This window comes from Filicampus tigris, chromosome 21, assembly GCF_054856515.1.
Source record: "Filicampus tigris isolate MCC_2025a chromosome 21, RoL_Ftig_1.0, whole genome shotgun sequence".
NCBI classification, from domain to species: domain Eukaryota; kingdom Metazoa; phylum Chordata; class Actinopteri; order Syngnathiformes; family Syngnathidae; genus Filicampus; species Filicampus tigris.
This window is the reverse complement of record NC_141237.1, coordinates 1335585-1354768: the sequence shown is the minus strand read 5'-3', so window position 1 is coordinate 1354768 and position 19184 is coordinate 1335585. Positions and strand designations below refer to the sequence as shown.

The following is a 19184-nucleotide window of genomic DNA, read 5'->3' as shown; positions in this document are numbered from 1 at the left end:
GTCTTGGCATGACACAATCCCGCTGCGAGCCTGATTTGAGGTGAGCGCCGGCAAGATGGAAGGAGCCGGGCAAGCTTTGATTTGCCCCTCCCCGGCCGGCACTGGGGCCCGGCGGCCAGGACGGCGAGGGGCTGAGCAAGCTCCTGGGGGCCGGGGAGGGGGGGGGCGTCCCAGCAGACCCCCGGCGGCATAGAGAGAGAGCGGGCGCCGGTTGGCGTAGCTGGAAGGGGGGGGGCGTTTGATACGCACGGGCTGCTGGGAGCCAAATTGAGATGTGGGAGTTGTTGAATTTGCCCGGATGAATATTGAAGTGGGCATTTGCGGTGTGTGAAATCAGCTGCCGACTGCTAACCGGGACTGGGAGCCTCCTACCTGCTGACAGTTGAATCGGGCTCCACAATGCTCGCCTATGAGCGGAATTCATCATGAACAGAGGTTACATTGAGGCAACGCACAAGTTTAGCGGCCAATGCATTGGTGGGGAAAATCTTCATGGAGAGAAAAATGGTTTTTTGGTTATATTTTTTTTGTCGACATTTTTACGACCATTCACATTGACATCCAAAGACATTTTCGAGTTTCCTCTGATCGGAATCGATTTTTATTTACCGGTATTTATTTTTTCATGCATTTTACATGTTTCCAATACAAACAGTATATATGTATTATTTTCAGTTTGTTGACAGTAGATGTAATTATTTATGTTGGCATTTTTCTGTATTTTAAAAAATATATATAGTCCTTAACGGTCAAATATACAAATATTTTAACATTTATTTTGAAAATTTAAAAGTATTTTTTAAACTTTTAAATGTTTTTTTTTTTTTAGTTCTTATTAAAAAAATATTTATCATTTTATTTTTATTTCTTATTCTTAGTCAAATTGGACTGGAGATTTATTTTTCTTTACTGTTGTATAGTGTATTTTATGTTTTTCATTCTATGTTTATCATCGCTTTTTTTTTATTTTTTTTTTTTATTTTTATTGATGAACAATTTTCTTTCAAATTATTGTAATTGTCTTATTATATTTCTTATTTTTAGGTTAATTCTACCGTGAACTTATTTGTAAGTTGTTCTTTCACTTTTTTTTCTGAATCCATTTTTTTCAGGTTTTGTTTTCAGTTTTCTGATTCCCTCTGCCTTGACTTGCTCACGTGATATGCGTCACGATGTTTGGATGCCAGAGGTTGTTTTTTATTTATTTTTTTGAAGTCCGTGAAACGGAGCGAAGCCAAACTAAGCTGAGCCGCTAATAGGCCGGAAGGTCCCGAGCAGGCTCCCGACCCGCCTCGGAAGTCCCGAGCGTACAGGAAGCAAAGTCACCTGCCTTGGGGGGGGGGGGGCGAGAACGCGTCCCTATCGTCTTAATCTCGCTCGCTGCGGTTGCGTCGGGCTCGGCCGAATTTCTTTTCTCCGCCGCGTCTTCCAGGCCGGCCGCTAATCACCGCCGATTCCTCGGCGTCTGTTGCGGCGAATCAGGTGCATAAGCCTAAGCGGCTTGGAGAGGTGCTCTTATTAAACCGCAGCCAGCTGCTGGAATTTTCTCCGTCTCTCCTCCCTTCTGCTCATTGTTAATTGGGGGGAGTCTCCAGTCTTTCCCGCGAGTTGATTTGCAAGAGAAAGACGAGGAGGAGGGGGGAATAAAGGGGAGCAAGAGATTATTGCACAGGAGGAGAGGAGCTTTGAAGACGAAGCGCTTGTGCAATTTCGCTTCACGTCTCGTCCATGTGCAGCCAAAAGCTGTTTGTGCCATTGACAAGCGCTTCTTTGAGGCGCCCAAGGTGCAGCGCCGCTTCTCTCTGCCTTTGGCTCAGAGGTACAACAACACCTCTTCTGATGTTTGGGCTTCACAAAAGACGCTGGTTGGGGGTTGGACGAGAGTTGGTGGAGCGTTGGGGGGGGGGGGGGGCAGAGGAGGGCTTTTTTTTTTTTTTTTTTTTTTTTTGCACTGGGCCTTTGTGCACCCCCTGAAACGCGCACGTCCCGGCCTGGGAGACTGACAAGACTTGAGGCCGGAGGGCAAATCAGATGCTTGAGAGTGAAAGACGGATTAGCATGTGGAGGAAGGAGCAGTCCTTGTGTTTTAACCTCTGCCTTCGGCGGGCAGGGGGGAACGTTTTGAAGGTTTCTGTGAATTGTTGGGGTGCCACCACATTCGTCGGAACAGTATTTCCCCCCGCTATATCGCGGATGTTTAATACGACTTGCGAAACATTCACCTTACTAACATTTGGAACATTTTAAAATTGTTTTTTTTGTTTGCCTCTATTTGAAGAATGGTGACAGCGAGAAGCGCTAAGGAATACCGAAAAAAGTGTCTTTGAATAAGTGTACATGTGCTATAAATGTCACTCATTCGCGCCAAGCTCAATCGAGTATATGAATGATCGAGTTTTGAAACGTATCATGTCCCTTTTTTTTTTTTTTTTCCCTTTTTCTGGCGTGGCAGCAATCTGCTTTTGTCACAAAGCGGAGGGCGCTCACTTTTCCTGGTTTTAAGTCATCGCAACCACTCCCGCTTCCCTCCTGAAGGCCCGCGCCCCGACAATTTGACAATAGCGACACGGACAAGAGGGCCACATTTGGGATTTCGGGGCCTTTAATGAGCGGCTCGCAGGTGTTGAAAGGGGAAAGCGCGCAGCTAGGCTAAAAGGTGCTCGGGGAAGAATGGCGCAACGGAGCACTGGGTAGCTTTCTAGTGGCGTAGGAAGTAGTAAAGGCGGCGCGCGCGCTCTGATCAGGACGGCAGCGAGCACAATTACCTTCTTTTCAAATCCTTCAGTGACACTGCAGGAGGAAGGAGGACTTTGAACAGTTGAAAGGCGCCAGCGCGCTTTCAAGCTCAAACGCGAGCAGGAAAGGCCTCTGAAATTTGTTCAGTGCTCCCCATCCACCATTAGCTTGTTTCTTCCTCTCGCCTGCAGGCATTTAAGCGCTTTTTGAAAAGATGTTAAGAAATTCAATCACCACAGAGGAGGAGAGAGGGAGAGAGAGAGCGGGATAGTTGGAGTATTTTTATTTCTTTTGGGTCTGCAGAGGCCTGGCCCGCTGCTTTTGTGCTGGTCTGAACGGACGCACGAACTGGCCGAGGCCTGGATGTGGCGACCATGGGAAAAAAACAGGCAAATAAAAAATGGAGGAGGAGAAACTTCTTCTCAAACCGGAAGAGAAAAGCCGCCGCTGCTGCCGCTTCTTCTTCTTGTTGTTGTTGGACTGGCGTCCACCCGGGAGTCAATTGAGCCTTTGTGCCTCCGAGTGTTTGGTTAAGCATCGAAGGTGCTTGGAAGCGCAGTAATGAAGCCCCTCAAGGTGCTGTATGGGACATTGATGAACCCCCCGAGCTCGCCATGGTAACAGCGAGCGTGTGACGGGGCCGCGATTGAGCCATTAGTCGCGTGACCTCACTGGGAGGGCCAAGTCATGAAGCGCTTTCACACTGGCCAGCCGACCTGGACTTTTCCCGGGGTCTCCGCCGTCGTATCGGCGGCCGAGCAGAGGCCAAAAGCGGCTCGGCCGCCGGCTAAGTGTAAAAGGGGTCGTTGCCAGACGGTTCGGATCTTAAGCTCGGTAGTTATTTTCATTCAATTTATTTCCACTACATTGCAATAGAATCATGATTTTTCATTTCATTAACTTTTTTTTTTTTAGTTTGTTTAGTACAATTCATTTGTATTCAACTTTGAAGTGCAATGCTTTATATTTGATCCACTACAACTGTTTTCAAACATTCATTTAAGTGCAATTTTCATTGAACAGAATTATCTTTTATTTTCCAATATTTAAACTCAGCGGTACTGTTCAAACTGCTTGCAATGTTACCGTCTTACAATAATGTTAAATATGCTTTTTAGTCAAACTGCCTTAGGCTACGTTCACACTGCAGGGCAAAATGCCCAATTGGGATTTTATTGTTCAATCCGATCTTTCGGTGTAGTTGTTTACATTTCAAAAACAATTGCGGCTTCTAATGTGGACGGAATGCGCCCGTACAAGTGACACGCATGCGCACAAAACACAACGTGACGTGGCGCAGTTTACCCAAGTCAAAATGGTCTCGGCCCTGACGCATTTGTGGCAATTTTCAGGTCTGACATGAACAAATTGGAACTGCATGAACAAATCCGATACAAGTCACATATGGGCAAAAACATCGGAATTAACCTGCGATATGAACATAGCCTTAGGCGCACTGCGCTACTGCATTTCAATGTCGGTAATGACGACGAGACTTGGAGAGCCAAGAATTTTTCTCGGTGGTCCTCGGTGTAAAAAGTTTGTGAACGCCAATGCAAGGCGGCGTCCTAGCAGCCAATTAAGAACAACAAAACAGGCCAGATTAAAGAACGCTACCTTAAGAGAGCCACGGTTAGGAGGCGAGATTTAATGCGGGGGGGGGGGGGGTGCAATGCGGCAGCCCACGGGTCCCGCTCTTACTCCGTGACGGGTCGGCGGGCGGCGGCAAATTGTCGGGATCCTTTAACGCGGAACTGACAGGCTGAGAGAGGAGCGAGCCGCCCTCATCCGCAGGAAATGACAGCGTCAGTTATGATATAAGCATTTAATCCCATACTGCACAGCCCGTGATCTTATTAAGGGAATAATGGCATTTATACGCTCTCAAGCTGGATTAATAGGTCTGGCTCTTGCAAAGCGCAATATTAACATAAAGGGATTTCGGGAATCGGGTTCATCCGCCGCCGCAGACACGGGCTGGGAAAAGTGGAGGCCGCGAGCGCCACGCGAGCTCGGGAAAGGGAAAAGGGAAAAAAAAAAAAAAAAAAAAAAAAAAAAGGCATCCGCCGCTTCGTCTGACGTCGACACGAGAGAGCGCGCAAGCTGACTGGAGTGCATATTTATGAGCTTATTTTTCTGATGTTTTATAAATGGAGCCATGTAGCAGTTAAAAGGCAGCTGGGCGCGCATGTCTACCGGCCAATTTTAGCTGTGCAGACGCAGTGAAGAGGCTATTTGCGTCCAGGAAATGCAAGCATTTGAAAAGGGGTCTCTAGCGGACGTTTTTCCCAAACCGCGTCTAACGCTGAAAAGTGGCACGCAAAGCGTACGTCTGAGTCAAAGTGACCGTTGCCGACGCATTCAAAAGTGTCAACTTACATGCACTCCTCACAAAGAAGTTAGCGCTGCGATTCTCAAAGTATGGCTCCCTCTGGTGGTACGTGAAGGAACGCCTACCTAAATACAGTTCACTTATAGTTCACAAGGCAGTTTAAAGACCTAAAAAAAAGGACGTTTTTTTTTTTAAACAAGTTCTGATTTTTGTTATGTATTTTAATATTGGCTTTCTGACTACACGGCAAGCATGCATCAGAATTAGCCACTAAAACCGCTTACAAACTACATCCTGTGATGTACACCCATACATACTAGAAAAAAATAATAACTTTATTTCCTATTTTTGGAATTTTTTTTTTTGTTGCTTTCTTGTTCATTGTATAATCAAGCGGGTCATATTGACCCCTAAATATTCTTAGTGTACCAAAGAAAGAAACACAGCAGAAGGGTGAAGGCTTAATCCTCCTTTGGGGTGACTTTGCTCCCCCCTAGTCCACCCTTGCGTAGATGCCGGTTCAAAGGTCAAAGTCCGTGTCAAAGGCCGCGTCTTTCTTGACTGAGCTCAGCCCTTGAACTCAACTCGGCGTTTATCCCCTTCTTTAGCCAGCGTGCCAGGAAGCTTTCCCCCCAGAGATCCTGCTCCTCCCAATTTCTCCGTCAGACAGCGGATGAGAGATTTAGTTTAAGAACAGTCCAAAGGGGGAGGAGAGGGGGGTGAGGAGAGGAGGGCTGCTTGATACAACCCATGACGCTGTTTAATGGGCAGCTTGGAATGCGGTCGGGAAGCCTCTCTTGCTCTCTCTATGGGAATTATGAGGGAGGGGGGAAAAAAAAAGCGGAATTTAAGAGCAGCCTTCTGGGAAATCCTCAAAACGCTTTTGCCCGTACACGCCGTAGCTCCCGCATGCGGCTCGACCCGTGTGCATGTTTACACTGATGATAAAAGGCCTCAACTGGTTGCAGGTGAGGAAAGTCTGTTTTTTTTTTTCATTTTTAGAAATAACAAGGAAACAACAAGAATGAAAGAACTTCAATGTGTCAACCAGAATATTATTTGGGTAATCCAGCTGACTTGAAGGTTTACACTGTGCAATACTTCTGACGTTTCTTCTTCTAGTATTGCCGAATCTGGTACGCTGTACTTTTTTTTTTTTTTTTTTTTTTTTTTAATTGCCTTGCTTTATAGATTTGGAGCAGACGAGCAAAGTACAGTAAGCATTTGTTGTGTTCTGACTGTGCATGTGACTCATGAACGGACCGCGCTTGTAGAATTCTGGTGGCGCCATCTATCGGTGGGGGTCCGAAGCGCCCTCGTCTCTGCAACGTCTTGACTAAGGAAGCCCCTTGTGTTCGTTCATTTGACAGAGGACGAGAGCTCGGGCCCACCGTACCAGCGCGAGAGGCGCAACGCCCTCAGCTCGGAGCGCGGCGTGACCGAAGAGCCGTCCACCTCCACCGAGGAGCGTCCCTCGCCGCTCAAGAAGGAGCTGCCCGGCTCGCTGCCCCACCTGGCCGAACACGCCCTGCCCTACCGGGGGACCCTCTTCGCCATGGACCCCCGCAACGGCTACCTGGACTCGCACTACCGTAAGATACTTTCGCTGTTCTTCATAGCAGTTGTGCGTGCCGGACCCTTCCAGTAGGGTGTGCCGGCGAGTTTTTTTTTTTTCTCCAGTAGTTTGTGAGAGCCTTTCAGGGAGTAAAAGTGTTTCTTTTTTTTCATTATTATGTGTGAAAGCGTTGCAGCGGTGAATCTGTGTTTCAGTAGTGCGTGTGAGAACGTTTCAGTATTGTGTGTGAAAGACAGAATGAGAGAGCGTTTGAGCGGTGGGCGCGCACGGTAATCCCGTCCGTCCCTGACGGGCCGGCCGCCTCGCATGGCGGGCGCAGGCGGCGTTAGCATGGCCGGCGCGCCTGCTTAATTCCCTCATTAGGGCGGCCTGTCTGAGCGCCGAGCTCGCTCTCGTCAGCTCACACTTCAAACGGCCCAAAGTCAAACCGCATGCCCCCCCCCCCCCTTCCCGCCCCGCAACCGCGAGACCTGACAAGCAGGCGTAAGCCCTACGTGAGATAGTGGAGATCATCCGAGGCGAAGGTGGACGGCAGCGAAATGATTGGGTTAGCAAGAGTCTGATTAGGAGGCTAATTGCCTGTTGGGTTTGCCATCAATCGGCTCTGAATGGGCTTCAGGCTGACTTGTAATGAAAAGTCCAGCGGACCCCGACGGCCAAGTGTAAGTCTATTCACTGAAGGCGAAGCGTACTTGAAAAGGAGGCCGTGCTGGTGACGGTGTGGCCGCCGCGACGTTATTGCCACGCCATTCCGTGTTGGCCTAACTCAGCAACAATGCCACTTCTCGTTTGTGTGCGCGGAAGGTCGGGGACCGCTGAAGCACAAGCGAGGGGGGAGGGGCCTGAGCGGGGGTGGACACTGAGGGCCATGCGGAAAAGTCAATCTGATGGAGTTCAAACATCGAAAAAGTTAAAAAAAAAAATAATAATAATACCCTGTCGCGCTTCGTGAAGCCCACAGAATGTCTTAAAATGACTCAAATGATCAATATTTAAAAAATCTGCATTACAACAAACAAATCCAGAGAGAATTTGTTAGTTGTTTTTTTTTTGATAATTACTAAATGAATATTTTGCTCTTCTTCTGGTGACATAATCAACATCAATGAATCTCCGTCACAATGATTTTCTCTTTTTTGTGGGTCTTTCTCTATATATAAAAAAAAAAAAAACGGAGATGAGACTGGAACGCAGTTGTTCCCAACCGTGTTTGTTGTCCGAGCCATGAAGGGTGGGGATTGTACCAATGAGTAAGAGGTGCGCCCTGCCTCGCAGTCAAAGTCAGCTCGGTCAGATGGTTTCGAAAACAAATGCATGTAAGTTGTCATACTTTTTTTTTTTTTGTGCCGAAATCCTACAAAATTCCGGCTACCTTGAACCAGTGGCTCATTTTTATCGCCTCGACCTGCTGTGCTGTCGTTTCAGTTTTCCGCACCGTAACTCAGAATAACCGTAAAAACGTGATGAGTTCCACATGGTTGACACAATTAATAAAGCCGTCGCAGACTATTTTGATCGGGACGCCGTAGGAGAAGCCAATCCATACTCGGAATTGTGAGGAAACAAGGCCCCGCAAACACAGTTTGTGGCGTTCACGCTAATAGTCGCCAGTCACAAAACGCATTAGTGTCACGAGTCAGAGTTACGATCTGTGGAAAAGCCCCCGCCTCATTCAGGCCGCAGGTGTTGGGAACATGTTGGGGGGGGCTTTCTCTTCCTTCGCTTTGAAGCAGGGGTCACCCGAGCTCGTACCCCAAGGCCTAACGTGTAGCACAGACATTTGATTCGACGTCCAAGTATTGTTTGTAGTTCGGAAATGATTTTGAAAGCATTTTTTGTCATCATTGGTAACGCGCACACGCGGTCTCGCCTCCTAAAATTCCTCCCAGGCGTGTGCTGGCGATGGAGAGGCCCTACGCAATCACACCGGAGCCCATAAAATCGGCTTAGCGTTGTTTCTGGCCTGCGTCGGCGCGACACCTGCAGCCTCCGCACACCTGGCGGCTGCTTCCTGACAAGAAGAAAAAGAAGGAGAGAAGAACACGGCTTGTTGGGCTGGCTCGTTGTCTCCATTCACGCAGGCGGCTGATCGGTGTTTACTTTTGGGCTTTCCACCCACTTGAGCGCAACACAGAGGAGCCACTAAGGAAACGTGGCCCCTATTGTTAGCATTAGCTAATCGCGGCGATGCCGGGGTCTTAGCCGCTTTTCTTGGGCAAACACACAGGATAAGAGTCGGCATCGCTTCTTACCGCCGCGCTAATGCACCAAGGCCTTTGGCGCTGGGGATAAGGAGGAAGGGATTGCGCCGTGGATTAATGAGGGAGGCGGCTGTTTGTTTTTCAAGATCCTAATTGTCTTTAAGTGTGAATGCGACATCTGTTTACATTATGCGCCGATTAGCCGGTCAGCCGTCCAGCAACAGTCTTCTTCTTTAAAAAAAAAAAAAGTGCCTCTTCCTTCAACATTTGGCCCTCCTTTGCCAAGACTGAAGACAAAGCCCATTCTTTCTTTTCAGGCCACGGATTTCTTGCAAATGTTAAAACACCAGAGAAACGCGGCGGTGAAAAAGTCCAAATCTCTCCGCTTAAGAATTAGCTTGGCAAAGTGACTTTTTTTTTTTTTTTGACAGCGTCGCGATGACCGTCTTTGTGTCCTGTCAGATCCTCGCACAAAAGCCTCGTTGTCCCTGACTGAGGCACAATCCGAGCCCGCTAAGCCGCAGGCGGCGCAGGCGTGGCTCTCCGTCCTCTGGATTCCCCATTCACGAACATCCCCGCTAGCCCTTCTGGCTGAGCCCGGCCGGAGGTGACTACTACCTGGATCAGTCTGGGATCGGCGGGGTTGTTGCGTCACAAAATTGCAGCGGCCAGCTGATCTCTGGCCCTGCTGATCTGTAGAACGTCCGTTTCGAGATCAAAATGGAGCCGAGCATGCCGTTTGATGGCTAATCGAGGGTTCTACTTCTAGTTTGTTGTTTACTTCTGGTGTTACAGCCTAGTGTCGATTTATTGCAGTTCTATTGAACAAAGTCGTTGTCGTTCAGTGCAGTTTTGTTGTAGTGCTAGTTTTGGTCAAGTTTAGTTCTTGTTGAATTGTCGTTTAATATGACATTGTCTTGTATACGTGTAGGTCTAGTTTGGTTCATTTTCAGTTCTTATGTAGTTCTAGTATTGTTCAAGTATGCTTCTAGTTTGGTTTAAGTCTCGCGTAGTTCACGTGTCATACTTTATTGAGTGTAGGTCTAGTTCTTGAGCAGTTTGTTTGGTCTAGCGGTGGCATAATTGGGATGGAGTTCTAGTTTAGTTTAGCGGTTGAGCTTCCTTCACCTCCCGATCCTGGCCGGGGGTGCCTAATACCCGGATCACTCTGGGATCCGCAAAGAAGCGGAACAGAGGTCGGGGGGAGCTCGATGGGTCACAAAACTGCTGCGGCGAGCTGATCTCAGGGTTCGCCGAGGCGTAGCACGTCCGTCCGGCGTCCGGCGGTCCCCGCATCCGTCTCAATATCAAAATGCAGCTGACCAGTGAACTGAGTGAGCCGGCTGTCACCGCCACGGAACGTGATCGGCACAACAACGGCCTCGCAGTGCCGACAAGTAATTACAGTGCTCCGCTTCATGTGGACTGCACAAGACATTTCCATTTATCTTCAAGTATGTGTGTATGTTTTGGATGGAGGGGGGGGGGTGTCGCTAGTGCTTGCGAGGGGGTTAGAAAACCAAAGAGTGACCTTTGGAGAACTTGACGAGACGTGGCCTGGCGTGGCTTCAAAAATGTCCAAGGTGAAAAGACAAAGGCGAAATTTTTGTAGTTCATTTTTTGTAATTGAATTTCTAATGTACTCACTTTCTACTGGAGTTCTAGTGTCGTTCTTTTGTAGTTGTAGTCGAAGAGGATTTTGGTGTAGTTTGATTTTATTGGACTGATAATGTTATTCTGCTTCTACCTTAGTCGACTCCAGCTGTTATTCTAGTGCACTCCTAGTTTTATTTCTAGTCTAGTATCATCCTCGTGTGTTCCAGGTGTGGTTGTCGTAATTTGACTGCAGTTCTAGTATAGTTCCAGTTAAGTCTAGTGTGTTGCAAGTCCGGGTCATATGTCATTTGATTGCAATTCAAGTGTAGTTGAAGTATTTGTGCGGGCGGAGTACATGAGTACACCGTTCGGTTTTATTGAAGGACGAATGCTATGTTTGGAAACGTTTTTATTTAATTGTCTTTTTATCTTGCCTTGTTTTACCCTGTTGGGCATTGCAAATGTTTTCAGCGGCCTGACCCGGATAACAAAAGGTTCACACGGAGAAACGTCCCGCTCGTTTAGTTCTCTTCAGAGAGCCTTGGCGTGCCTTCGGAGAAAGCCCGAGGTGAGAACATCGGGGTAAATTCTCGTGCAGTTCTAGTTCTGCTCGAGTTCAAGTGTCCTTCTAGTTTAGTATCGGGCTTTGAAAAGCAAGAAGTGACCCTCTGAGAACTCACTCGGGCTGGCGCGCCTTCAAAGGAAGCCCGAGGTGCCAAGACGGGGGCTAAATGTTTGTCTTTGCGACGCCTCAAAAATGGAGCGCAGTGGCAAGGTGCAGTCCCTCGGCATCAGCAAGAAGCAGCAGCAGCCCCGGGCGCGCTGCAGGCAAACGAAAGGGCCGCCTTCCATCCGTGGCCAATGCCTTTCATCGGGACAGAAACAAACACGGGGGTCCCGGTGGTCCGGCTCACCAGGGAGAATCAGATGATCCCCTTTTTACTGCTTATTAGCGGCTCGCGAGATAGGCCCTGATCTGCCGTGCGAGCTCCTCTTTGTAGCCAGCGCCGCATGACTTGAAGGGTAGGGAGGCGGGGAGGCCGGCCGGGGGGGGGGGGGGGGGGGGGGGGGGGGGGAGTGTTCATCACGGTTTCAAGTGTCTTAAAGTCATGTGACGCGGTCTGGAGGAATAACGGCGCGTCTCGTTAACAATGACGAGATTAAACGCGAAGGGGGTAAAGGAGAATTAAGCAGAATTTCCAGGGAACTTAGCACGTTCAAAGACGAGCGTTTCGCCGGCGTATCAGCGCGGCAACATCTGTCGTAGCAATTTTTTTTTTTCCCCCCTCAACTTCCTTGTTTTCTTAATCGCGCCATTCACTCGCGCGCACAAAACATTTTGCTGATGTGGCCAAGGCTTAAAAGCAAGATTTGCGGCGTCTTGAAGCCAATAACAATTTGATTATAGCCTCGCTAGCCTCCTTATTAGCAGGATAATCGCTTCTGTGTGTGTTAGCGAGTTCAGGCCCATTGCTCATGCTGTTGTTGTTGTTGTTGTTGTTGGGTTTTTTGGTTTTGTTGTATACCTCCCTAAGATAAGCTAACATCATTGCCTTGGCTCAGTGGGGCACAACTTGAGCGACTTTGCGCTTCTAATGAGAGCCCAAAACATGCCGAACATGCTGTTGTTGCCTCGCACAATAAAGGCTTGGACATTCTGCTAAAGTTCACTGGTAGCGCTTGTGAAGTTCATTGCACTTCTAGTTCAAATCTAACATGAGGTGTCATTTTAATTATTCCAGTTCTAGTTCTGTTCTACTCTAAATGTAGCTGTCATTTCGGCATGTTGCTTTGTAAAACGAATCAAAATAAAAAAGTAAAAGTTGAGCTGAGTGAAGGTCTAGTTTAGTATGTTTGCACTTTCAGTGTAGTAAAAGTTGTAGTTTGGTACCAGTATAATATGTAGTTGTAGTTTGATATTCTTGGAGTTCCAGAGCAGTTTTAGTTGAGCTTTTTTGCAGTTTAAGCATAATACTAGTTATCGTTTAGGGCAAGTGAAGTGCTAATGTCAAGTGTAGGTCTAGTTTAGTTCTAATGTAGTGTAGTGCTAGTGCCGCCCTAGTTCTGGTTGAGTTCTATGGCGTAGTACGGGTGTAATTCTAGTTTACTTTTAGAGCAGCTATATAAATTGTCTTGTATTTTATTGTATTGTATGGTAATATGTTTCTGATAGCGGGCTTTCAATTGAGCTGTTTTGCTTCCTATATTGAGCCGATGAGCGCGGGACGATGAAAGCCTTTCCCACCGGCCGCCGCGACATCTCCGAGCGGAGCGCGCGAGAGTCGACAGGAGCAGAGAGCAAGCGGCAGCGGTGGAGGAGGAGTGAAGCGAAGTGAAGTGAAGTGAGGGGAGGGGAGGGGAGGGGAGGGAGGTGTGAGTAACAAAGCCCAAAATGAAGAGAGACATAAAAGAAGGGGAGCGCAAGGAGGTCAGGCCCATCACAGGCTTTCGTGTTGCCTTCAAAGATGCCGGAGACAGGTGGCAGCTCCAGACAATCTCACAGCGCAGAGCAGCATCCTCTCAGGAGCAGATAAGGGATTCCTCCATGCGGGGCACCTTCCCCTCCGCCCCCGCTCAAGCCCCCCCACCCCCACCCCCGACACGTCTCCGGGTTCTCCCTTTGATGTGGCTCCGCCGCCGGCACCGCGGGGGCCGCTTCGGGGGCCACGAGGGCGGACCTGGGGGAAGCGGCGCCCCGGCCCCGGCAAGTTCTCGGGTCTCATTAAAGCGCTCCGCCGGTGCTTAATCCTCTCCGAGGTTTTCGCAGCCAGGCCCAAGGTTTGTCTGGGCGCCCAGGCTGCGGGGAAGCCCAGAGCGCCACCTGCGTGACAAAGAGGCCAAAAAGCACCGTGACGCAAGTTACCCCCTTTCACTTCTTGTGCACTTCCCAGCGTACTCTGCCTCCCGTTTCCCTTGATAGCACCTTCCAATCTTGGCGCATTATTGCGGGGTGGACGCGGTTGACGGGGATGCGCTAAAGGGATTACAACTTTGTCCTTGTTTTGGAGTTCGGGCTGAAAACAAGCGATTAGCTTCCGGAGAGAAGGGAGACAAAAGTGAGAGAGCAGCTGGAGTTTAGTTTTGTTGACTTTTAGCTCAGGTGCAGTTTTGCTCTAGTTCTGGTCCACTGCAGGCCTTATGTCCGCGAGTCGTAAGTCGTAGCTCTAGAGCACTTCTGGTTCTCTTCTGTTTTGCAGGTCTAGTCCTGGTCCTTGCGTGAGTCGGGTGTTGTTTTTTTGAAGGACTAGCTCTAGTGCAGCTCTAGTTTTGTGGTTTTCGGGTCTATATGTAGACTAGTTTTGTTCTAGTGCAGTTCTACTTTAGTTCAAGTGTAGGTCTACTTTTCTTCAATTGCAAGTCTACTGTATCACTAGTTTAGTTCGAATATATAGTACTACTGTGGCAATTTGGATGTGGTTTTATTAGTAGTTGACTCGTATAGCTCAAGTCAGTCTAGCTCTCGTGTAGTTGTGGTGCAATTTTAGTGTTGTTGTCGTGCAGTTCTGGTCCAGCTTCCGTCAAAAACACCAGTCCGAGGAGCAGATGGCAGCGGCGTTGTTTGGAAAGATTGTGGCCCTTGTTTTGTCATATCTACGACATCAGCGATAACACCGTCGGAGGAGGGAAAGGCCTGCGACGTTTACAGACCCTCTAGACAAAGCACCGGCTTTCTTTTCTTCTTCGGTAACGCTCTTCATAAAGGCGCAATGTCGGAACGGGGCCAAAGAAATCCCTGCGAGGGCGCGAGTAAAATAGACGTAGCCCGGCGCTGGTGAGTTAACTTGAGGTTTAAATCAACTCGCTCGCCAAGTGTCGGAGACATATCAGCGTTTGGGGGGGGGGGGGAAGGATCTGAGGGAGATAAAGACGGTTGTGGGGGAGGTGTGCGGGGCCGCGCTTTTTTTTTTTTTTTTCCGGCTACTAAACTGCTGTGTGAATCTCTCGGTTTGGGAGGGGAGGATGGGGAGGAAGCTTGTCGTTTGGGCGGAGAGGCCGGCACATAGCGCTTTGTTCGCCTCCCCCCCCCCCCCCCCCATCTTATCCAAATCTGGAGAAATTCAGCAAATGTGGGAGATAGATTGGCGCTCCGCAGAGGCCTGCTGAAATAATCCACACTCCCTCATCCGCTGTGGGATCGACGCTAGGGGGCGGGGGGGGGAGGCGGGAGGGGTCGGGGGGTATGCGGTCGGCGCGGAGGGCGTCGCGCATGCTGAGTTCCTCTCTCCAGCAAGACCAACCAGGGTCCTTTATTTACTCAGTGCTAATGAGCTGATTAGAACCAAAACAATCGAGGTCATTAAGCAAAATCAAAAAGTGGGTGGGCCAACTTTGGTGCTCACGAGACACATTTCATTTTCAACATGGTGGACACCTGGGCCAGCTCGTTCATAAATCTGGTAAAAAAAAAAAAGTCATTAAATGAGTAGAAAATCGTTTTATTTTTCAAACATACTGAGCAAAAAAAACCTCCAAAGATAATAAATTTAAAATATTAAAATTCTCCCATACTGAAACATTGCATACATACAAAAAAAGAGAAACAGGGCAAATAAGAATAAACAGCAATAATGTGATTGCATAAGTGTGCACGCCCTCCTGCAAGACGTTGCTGTTTTCAGAATTCACCAATCACATTCAAATAGCTGGTAAATGGGAGTCTTACCTGCAAATAAGCTTCAGCTGGTCACATTTTACAGGAGGTTTCAATAATAAAATAACTTGTGATTTGCATTTTATTTACAATTTCTTTCCTGAGAATTTGTTGACCATTACTCCTTTTTGTTGTTTTATGAATAATGAGATGATTAAAGCGAAAAACCACCACAATGAAGCAATTTAGGAAAAAGTGACTGAAAAAAATACTACGAATGGAAATAAAAATAGATCAACCCGCATGCGACTTCTCTCGAATGTGTGTTCAATGTACAATCATTGTCCACCCCCCGCTTTGCTCGCTGTGTGTCCCGCAAAGCGACGACGTCGCGTATAATTTGAGCGTGCGATGAGTGACAGCCCAACATGTGTGTGAAGTCGGCGAGGCGGGCCCAAACGTGATATGAAGTCCAAATGTTCACCTCCGATCCTAATCACAGGTCTGCGTTCGGCCCGCGGATTTGGGGCCCCTTCCAGAGCTTGTTTCTCATCTATTTTGAGCGTTTTGGGCCGCATTATGGGCTATTCCTCTCACGGCGCCATCTTGCTTCAAGTCTAGTTTTAGCGGAGTTCAATTTTAGTGTGGAAACCTCCGCTGCGGTCGACTGCAAGTTTTTGTTTTTTTGTTGCGGGGCCCGGCTGAGGCCGTGCGTGCCTCGGCGCTGAGCTCAGGCGTGGTGGTGAGCGAGGTGGCATAATCAAAGGTGTCAGCGCGGGGGCTTCATATGTTCCACATTAGCGCGTGGCAGAGCTCCGGAGCGCCTCGGCAAGCCGTCAGAGGCTCTTTGTGCCGCTCGCCGCTCCAGCCGAGACGCTCGACTCCACCGCCAGCTGACTTGACAGCGACACACCACGGATGGAAATTGTTTAGGAGAGCCTGACGGAGATTTATGAGCGGTTCTGTGAGGCTCCTCCGTGCGGGGGGGGGGGGGGGGGTAAATGAGCTTAACACCGTGCTTACATGTAGGATTTGTATTTTTTTTAAATTGTACTTGGATGATGATTTAGCTCAAGTCAAATGCGCATCAAAGTAAAAAAAAAGGTAGTTTGAAAGCAAACATTTCTCTTAGGATTAAATGCAAATGCAATGATACTTTTAAGTGAAGTACAACCGAAAGATGCTCAACAAAAGTCACGTCATGGATTTTGAACCAAGTTGAAGTAAGGTAATGCACCCGTGGAAACACTGCGTTAAAACACACATTTGAAAGACACAGTCAGCATATTTGAACTTTAGAAAAAGAAATTGCACGCTTCAAATGTTGTAGAAAATGTGTATTGAATCGAGAAATGAGAGGTGATACGTTTAAAGAGAGGGCCGATGTGCTCGAGGCTTGATCCGCTTCATCTTTTGACAACATTCAAGTGTCCAATAAAGGACGAAGCAATTAGCGGCCCACTTTGAATGGAGGGGCGACTTATATTTCGGTGTGTGGAAATTAATGAGCCTGGTCAAAGTTTGTCTCTAATTGCCTTTTCGTTAAGACCCACTTGTAATCGTGTCTTAATGACTTGTGGAAAAAATGGGGAGAAAAAAAAGAACAAAAAAAATGAACAGAGTCATCTGGGTCATTAGGAGGAAACATTTGGATGATGATCAAAACCCCACTTTCAGCTTTTGGGCTCTAACTAGCCCCCTCCGCCCCCCCAACTCGAGCCCCCCCCCCCCCCGGCTGTATCCGCGGCCTCAAATGGCCTTCCTTTTGAATATCCAGAAGAGCGGCTGCAATTTAGCCCAGAAGTAAACACTGTGGAGTCCCCACAGGAAGCTGTGGAGATGGATGGCAGGATGGATCCAGACAACCCCCCCACCACTCCACTTGCCCCCCCCCCCCCCCCGAGTGTGTACATTCCCCCCGGTGACACGCGGCTGTTTGCCTCACTAATGGAAGGCCGCGCTGGCGTGAAAGCGGCAGCCGGCTCTGTTTAGACAGAGCTCGGCTTAAGTCAACTTGGGAGCCCGACTCAAATAAACCGCACGGGCCGCTTGACGGAAAGAGGAAGCGAGACACGCAGGCAGTCCGGGTCATGCGGTCCAGTCGGGTCCTGTCGAGTCGGCCTTAAAACCGGGGTCAAAATTAGGGGCTCAAATGAAGCAGGAGGCATTCAATGTCGGCTTTCCACCATACTCGGGTTGGAATTTCAAACGAGGGTTGCAAGCCAGGTTTCAAAATTGCTTATTGGACAAAGTCGGTGCAGGCTCGCGTTGCCGTGATGAGCTCAACCAACCCGGGCGCTCCTCCTCCCGCTCCTTATAAAGCGCCGCTTGTTGAGTTGTCGGCCACCTGCCATGGCGCCGCATGCCGCCAGATGTTTCCCCCTGCCAACAAAATTCAAAATGGACCTCAAAAATGATATATGTACGTACAGTATGTATTCCAAAAAAAAAAACAAAAAAACAAGCGTGCAGAGGACCGCCGCGTGAAGGTACGCAGATGTCGACACATGCTGCGCCTCGGGGTGCTGCGACTTGGCAACGTTCAAGTCACACGTGCGCTCTGCTCTCTCTCTGTGTGTGTGTGTGTGTGTGCGCGAGGGTGAGAATGGAGTCGGGCGCGCGCGTGCGCGTTTTATGTCGGGATGGAATGTCATCATTTGTTGTTGCAGTTGAACTCCTTCCAAGTTTGACAAGCGGACCTGCCCGGTGTTTGCGAGGCTCGCCGCAGCTTGTCCGTCAGCTCACGTACACGCACAAGCACGCTTTTAACATGTTTGTTTTGTCTGTTTCGCATGTTTGCAGCTGCACCGCAGTTCTTCCCGGCCTTTCACCCACCGGTGCCCATCGATGACAGACACGCGCAGGGTCGCTACATCTACGAGCCTTCGCCCGTTCCCCCGCTGCACGTGTGAGTAGTCGTTGACGGTCAACCTCAGCTTACTTCCCGCAACCAGCAGATCGCCAGAGCGTAACAATTTTTTTTTTTTTTTTTACACTTGACGCAAGCTTCAAACACCTTTATGGGGACATGTGTAACGTATTGAAACACTCTTAAGTGAGTTTCTGATGTTTTGTGTCTGATGAATGGCTAATGTTGATTTTAAGGTGGCCTCCCTTTTTCAGGCCCTGGTTTTGGCTCTGAAAAGGCTTCAAAAATGCCCCCCCCCCCTAAAGTGTTTGCAAAGCTGTGAGGAGGTGTGTTCTCTGAGCATCCTGCTCGGTCACTCTTGAGTATTCAAGCCCCCCCCGCTCCCCCCTCCTATTTTTAATCACACATTTTCCCTCCCCCTCGCGAACACGGCGTCATTTGTATTCGCCGCGCTGGCACGCCTCGTCGTCCTTGCGGCGTTTGTTGGGACACGGAGGAAGCGATCAGTGCGCGACGAGGACAAATTGGACGGGGCAGCTACTTGGGCCGCATTATGTTTGATATTCCTCATCATTATCAGCTCCCCCCTTTTCTCGTCCTCTTCCTCCTCCCTCTCTTTGCGCCGTCATATCTCCCCCTCGCCGGTGCGCCGCTAAGCGTAATGAATTTTTTATGCGCCCTCCTCCGCCGGCCCATCACACCTCTCTCTCTCGTGTGGGGGGGGGTCACGGGGCTGATTGATGCCCCGTGTCAGCGCAAACAAAATGGCAAATATAATTTAGCATTTAGCTTATGCGGAGATAATGGGGCGAACACGCGCCGGCAAAGACGTCCGCCAACAAACAGGCTGGCTGGCTTGTTATCCGTCAGGGGGGAGAAGGATGGCGAGCGGGAATTGAATTAGGGAGGGGACAAGTTCTCTGCGTTTATCTGCGCTGCTACTGCTGAGCGGCTTTAACGCCGCACTTTTCTGGTTTCTTGTTATAAGTCTCGTACGGTATAAAGTCAACTCAACTTGATTGGTTGTCCACCCCCCCCCCCCCCTCGAGTCTTCTGTCTGAAGCTTCCCGTACATCAGAAGACTTTGAGAAGATTTGGAAAAGAGCCTTGGGAAACTGCAGTATCATCTCGCACCTTCTCACGTTTAAAGACGAGTTTTTAGTCATAGCCTAGACTCGCACTGGCGTTTGAGGAAGACTGAATTTTGCAGGGTCACCATTTACAAGACCACAACGCCACGCTTGAGGCATTTCTTTTCCCCACAATGGACACGTTTCCCATTT

The 19184-nt window shown here is 48.9% G+C and overlaps 1 protein-coding gene across 1 annotated transcript in view; it reads left to right on the top strand.

Annotated features, from left to right (window-relative positions):
• Positions 1-19184, top strand: part of gli3 (GLI family zinc finger 3) — an 84926-nt gene that overhangs the window by 29112 nt on the left and 36630 nt on the right. Inside the window, exons 3-4 of the mRNA XM_086020737.1 lie at positions 6439-6660; positions 17835-17940. Of these exons, the coding sequence (XP_085876863.1) occupies positions 6439-6660; positions 17835-17940 (328 nt within the window). The remainder of the gene's footprint in view (positions 1-6438; positions 6661-17834; positions 17941-19184) is intronic.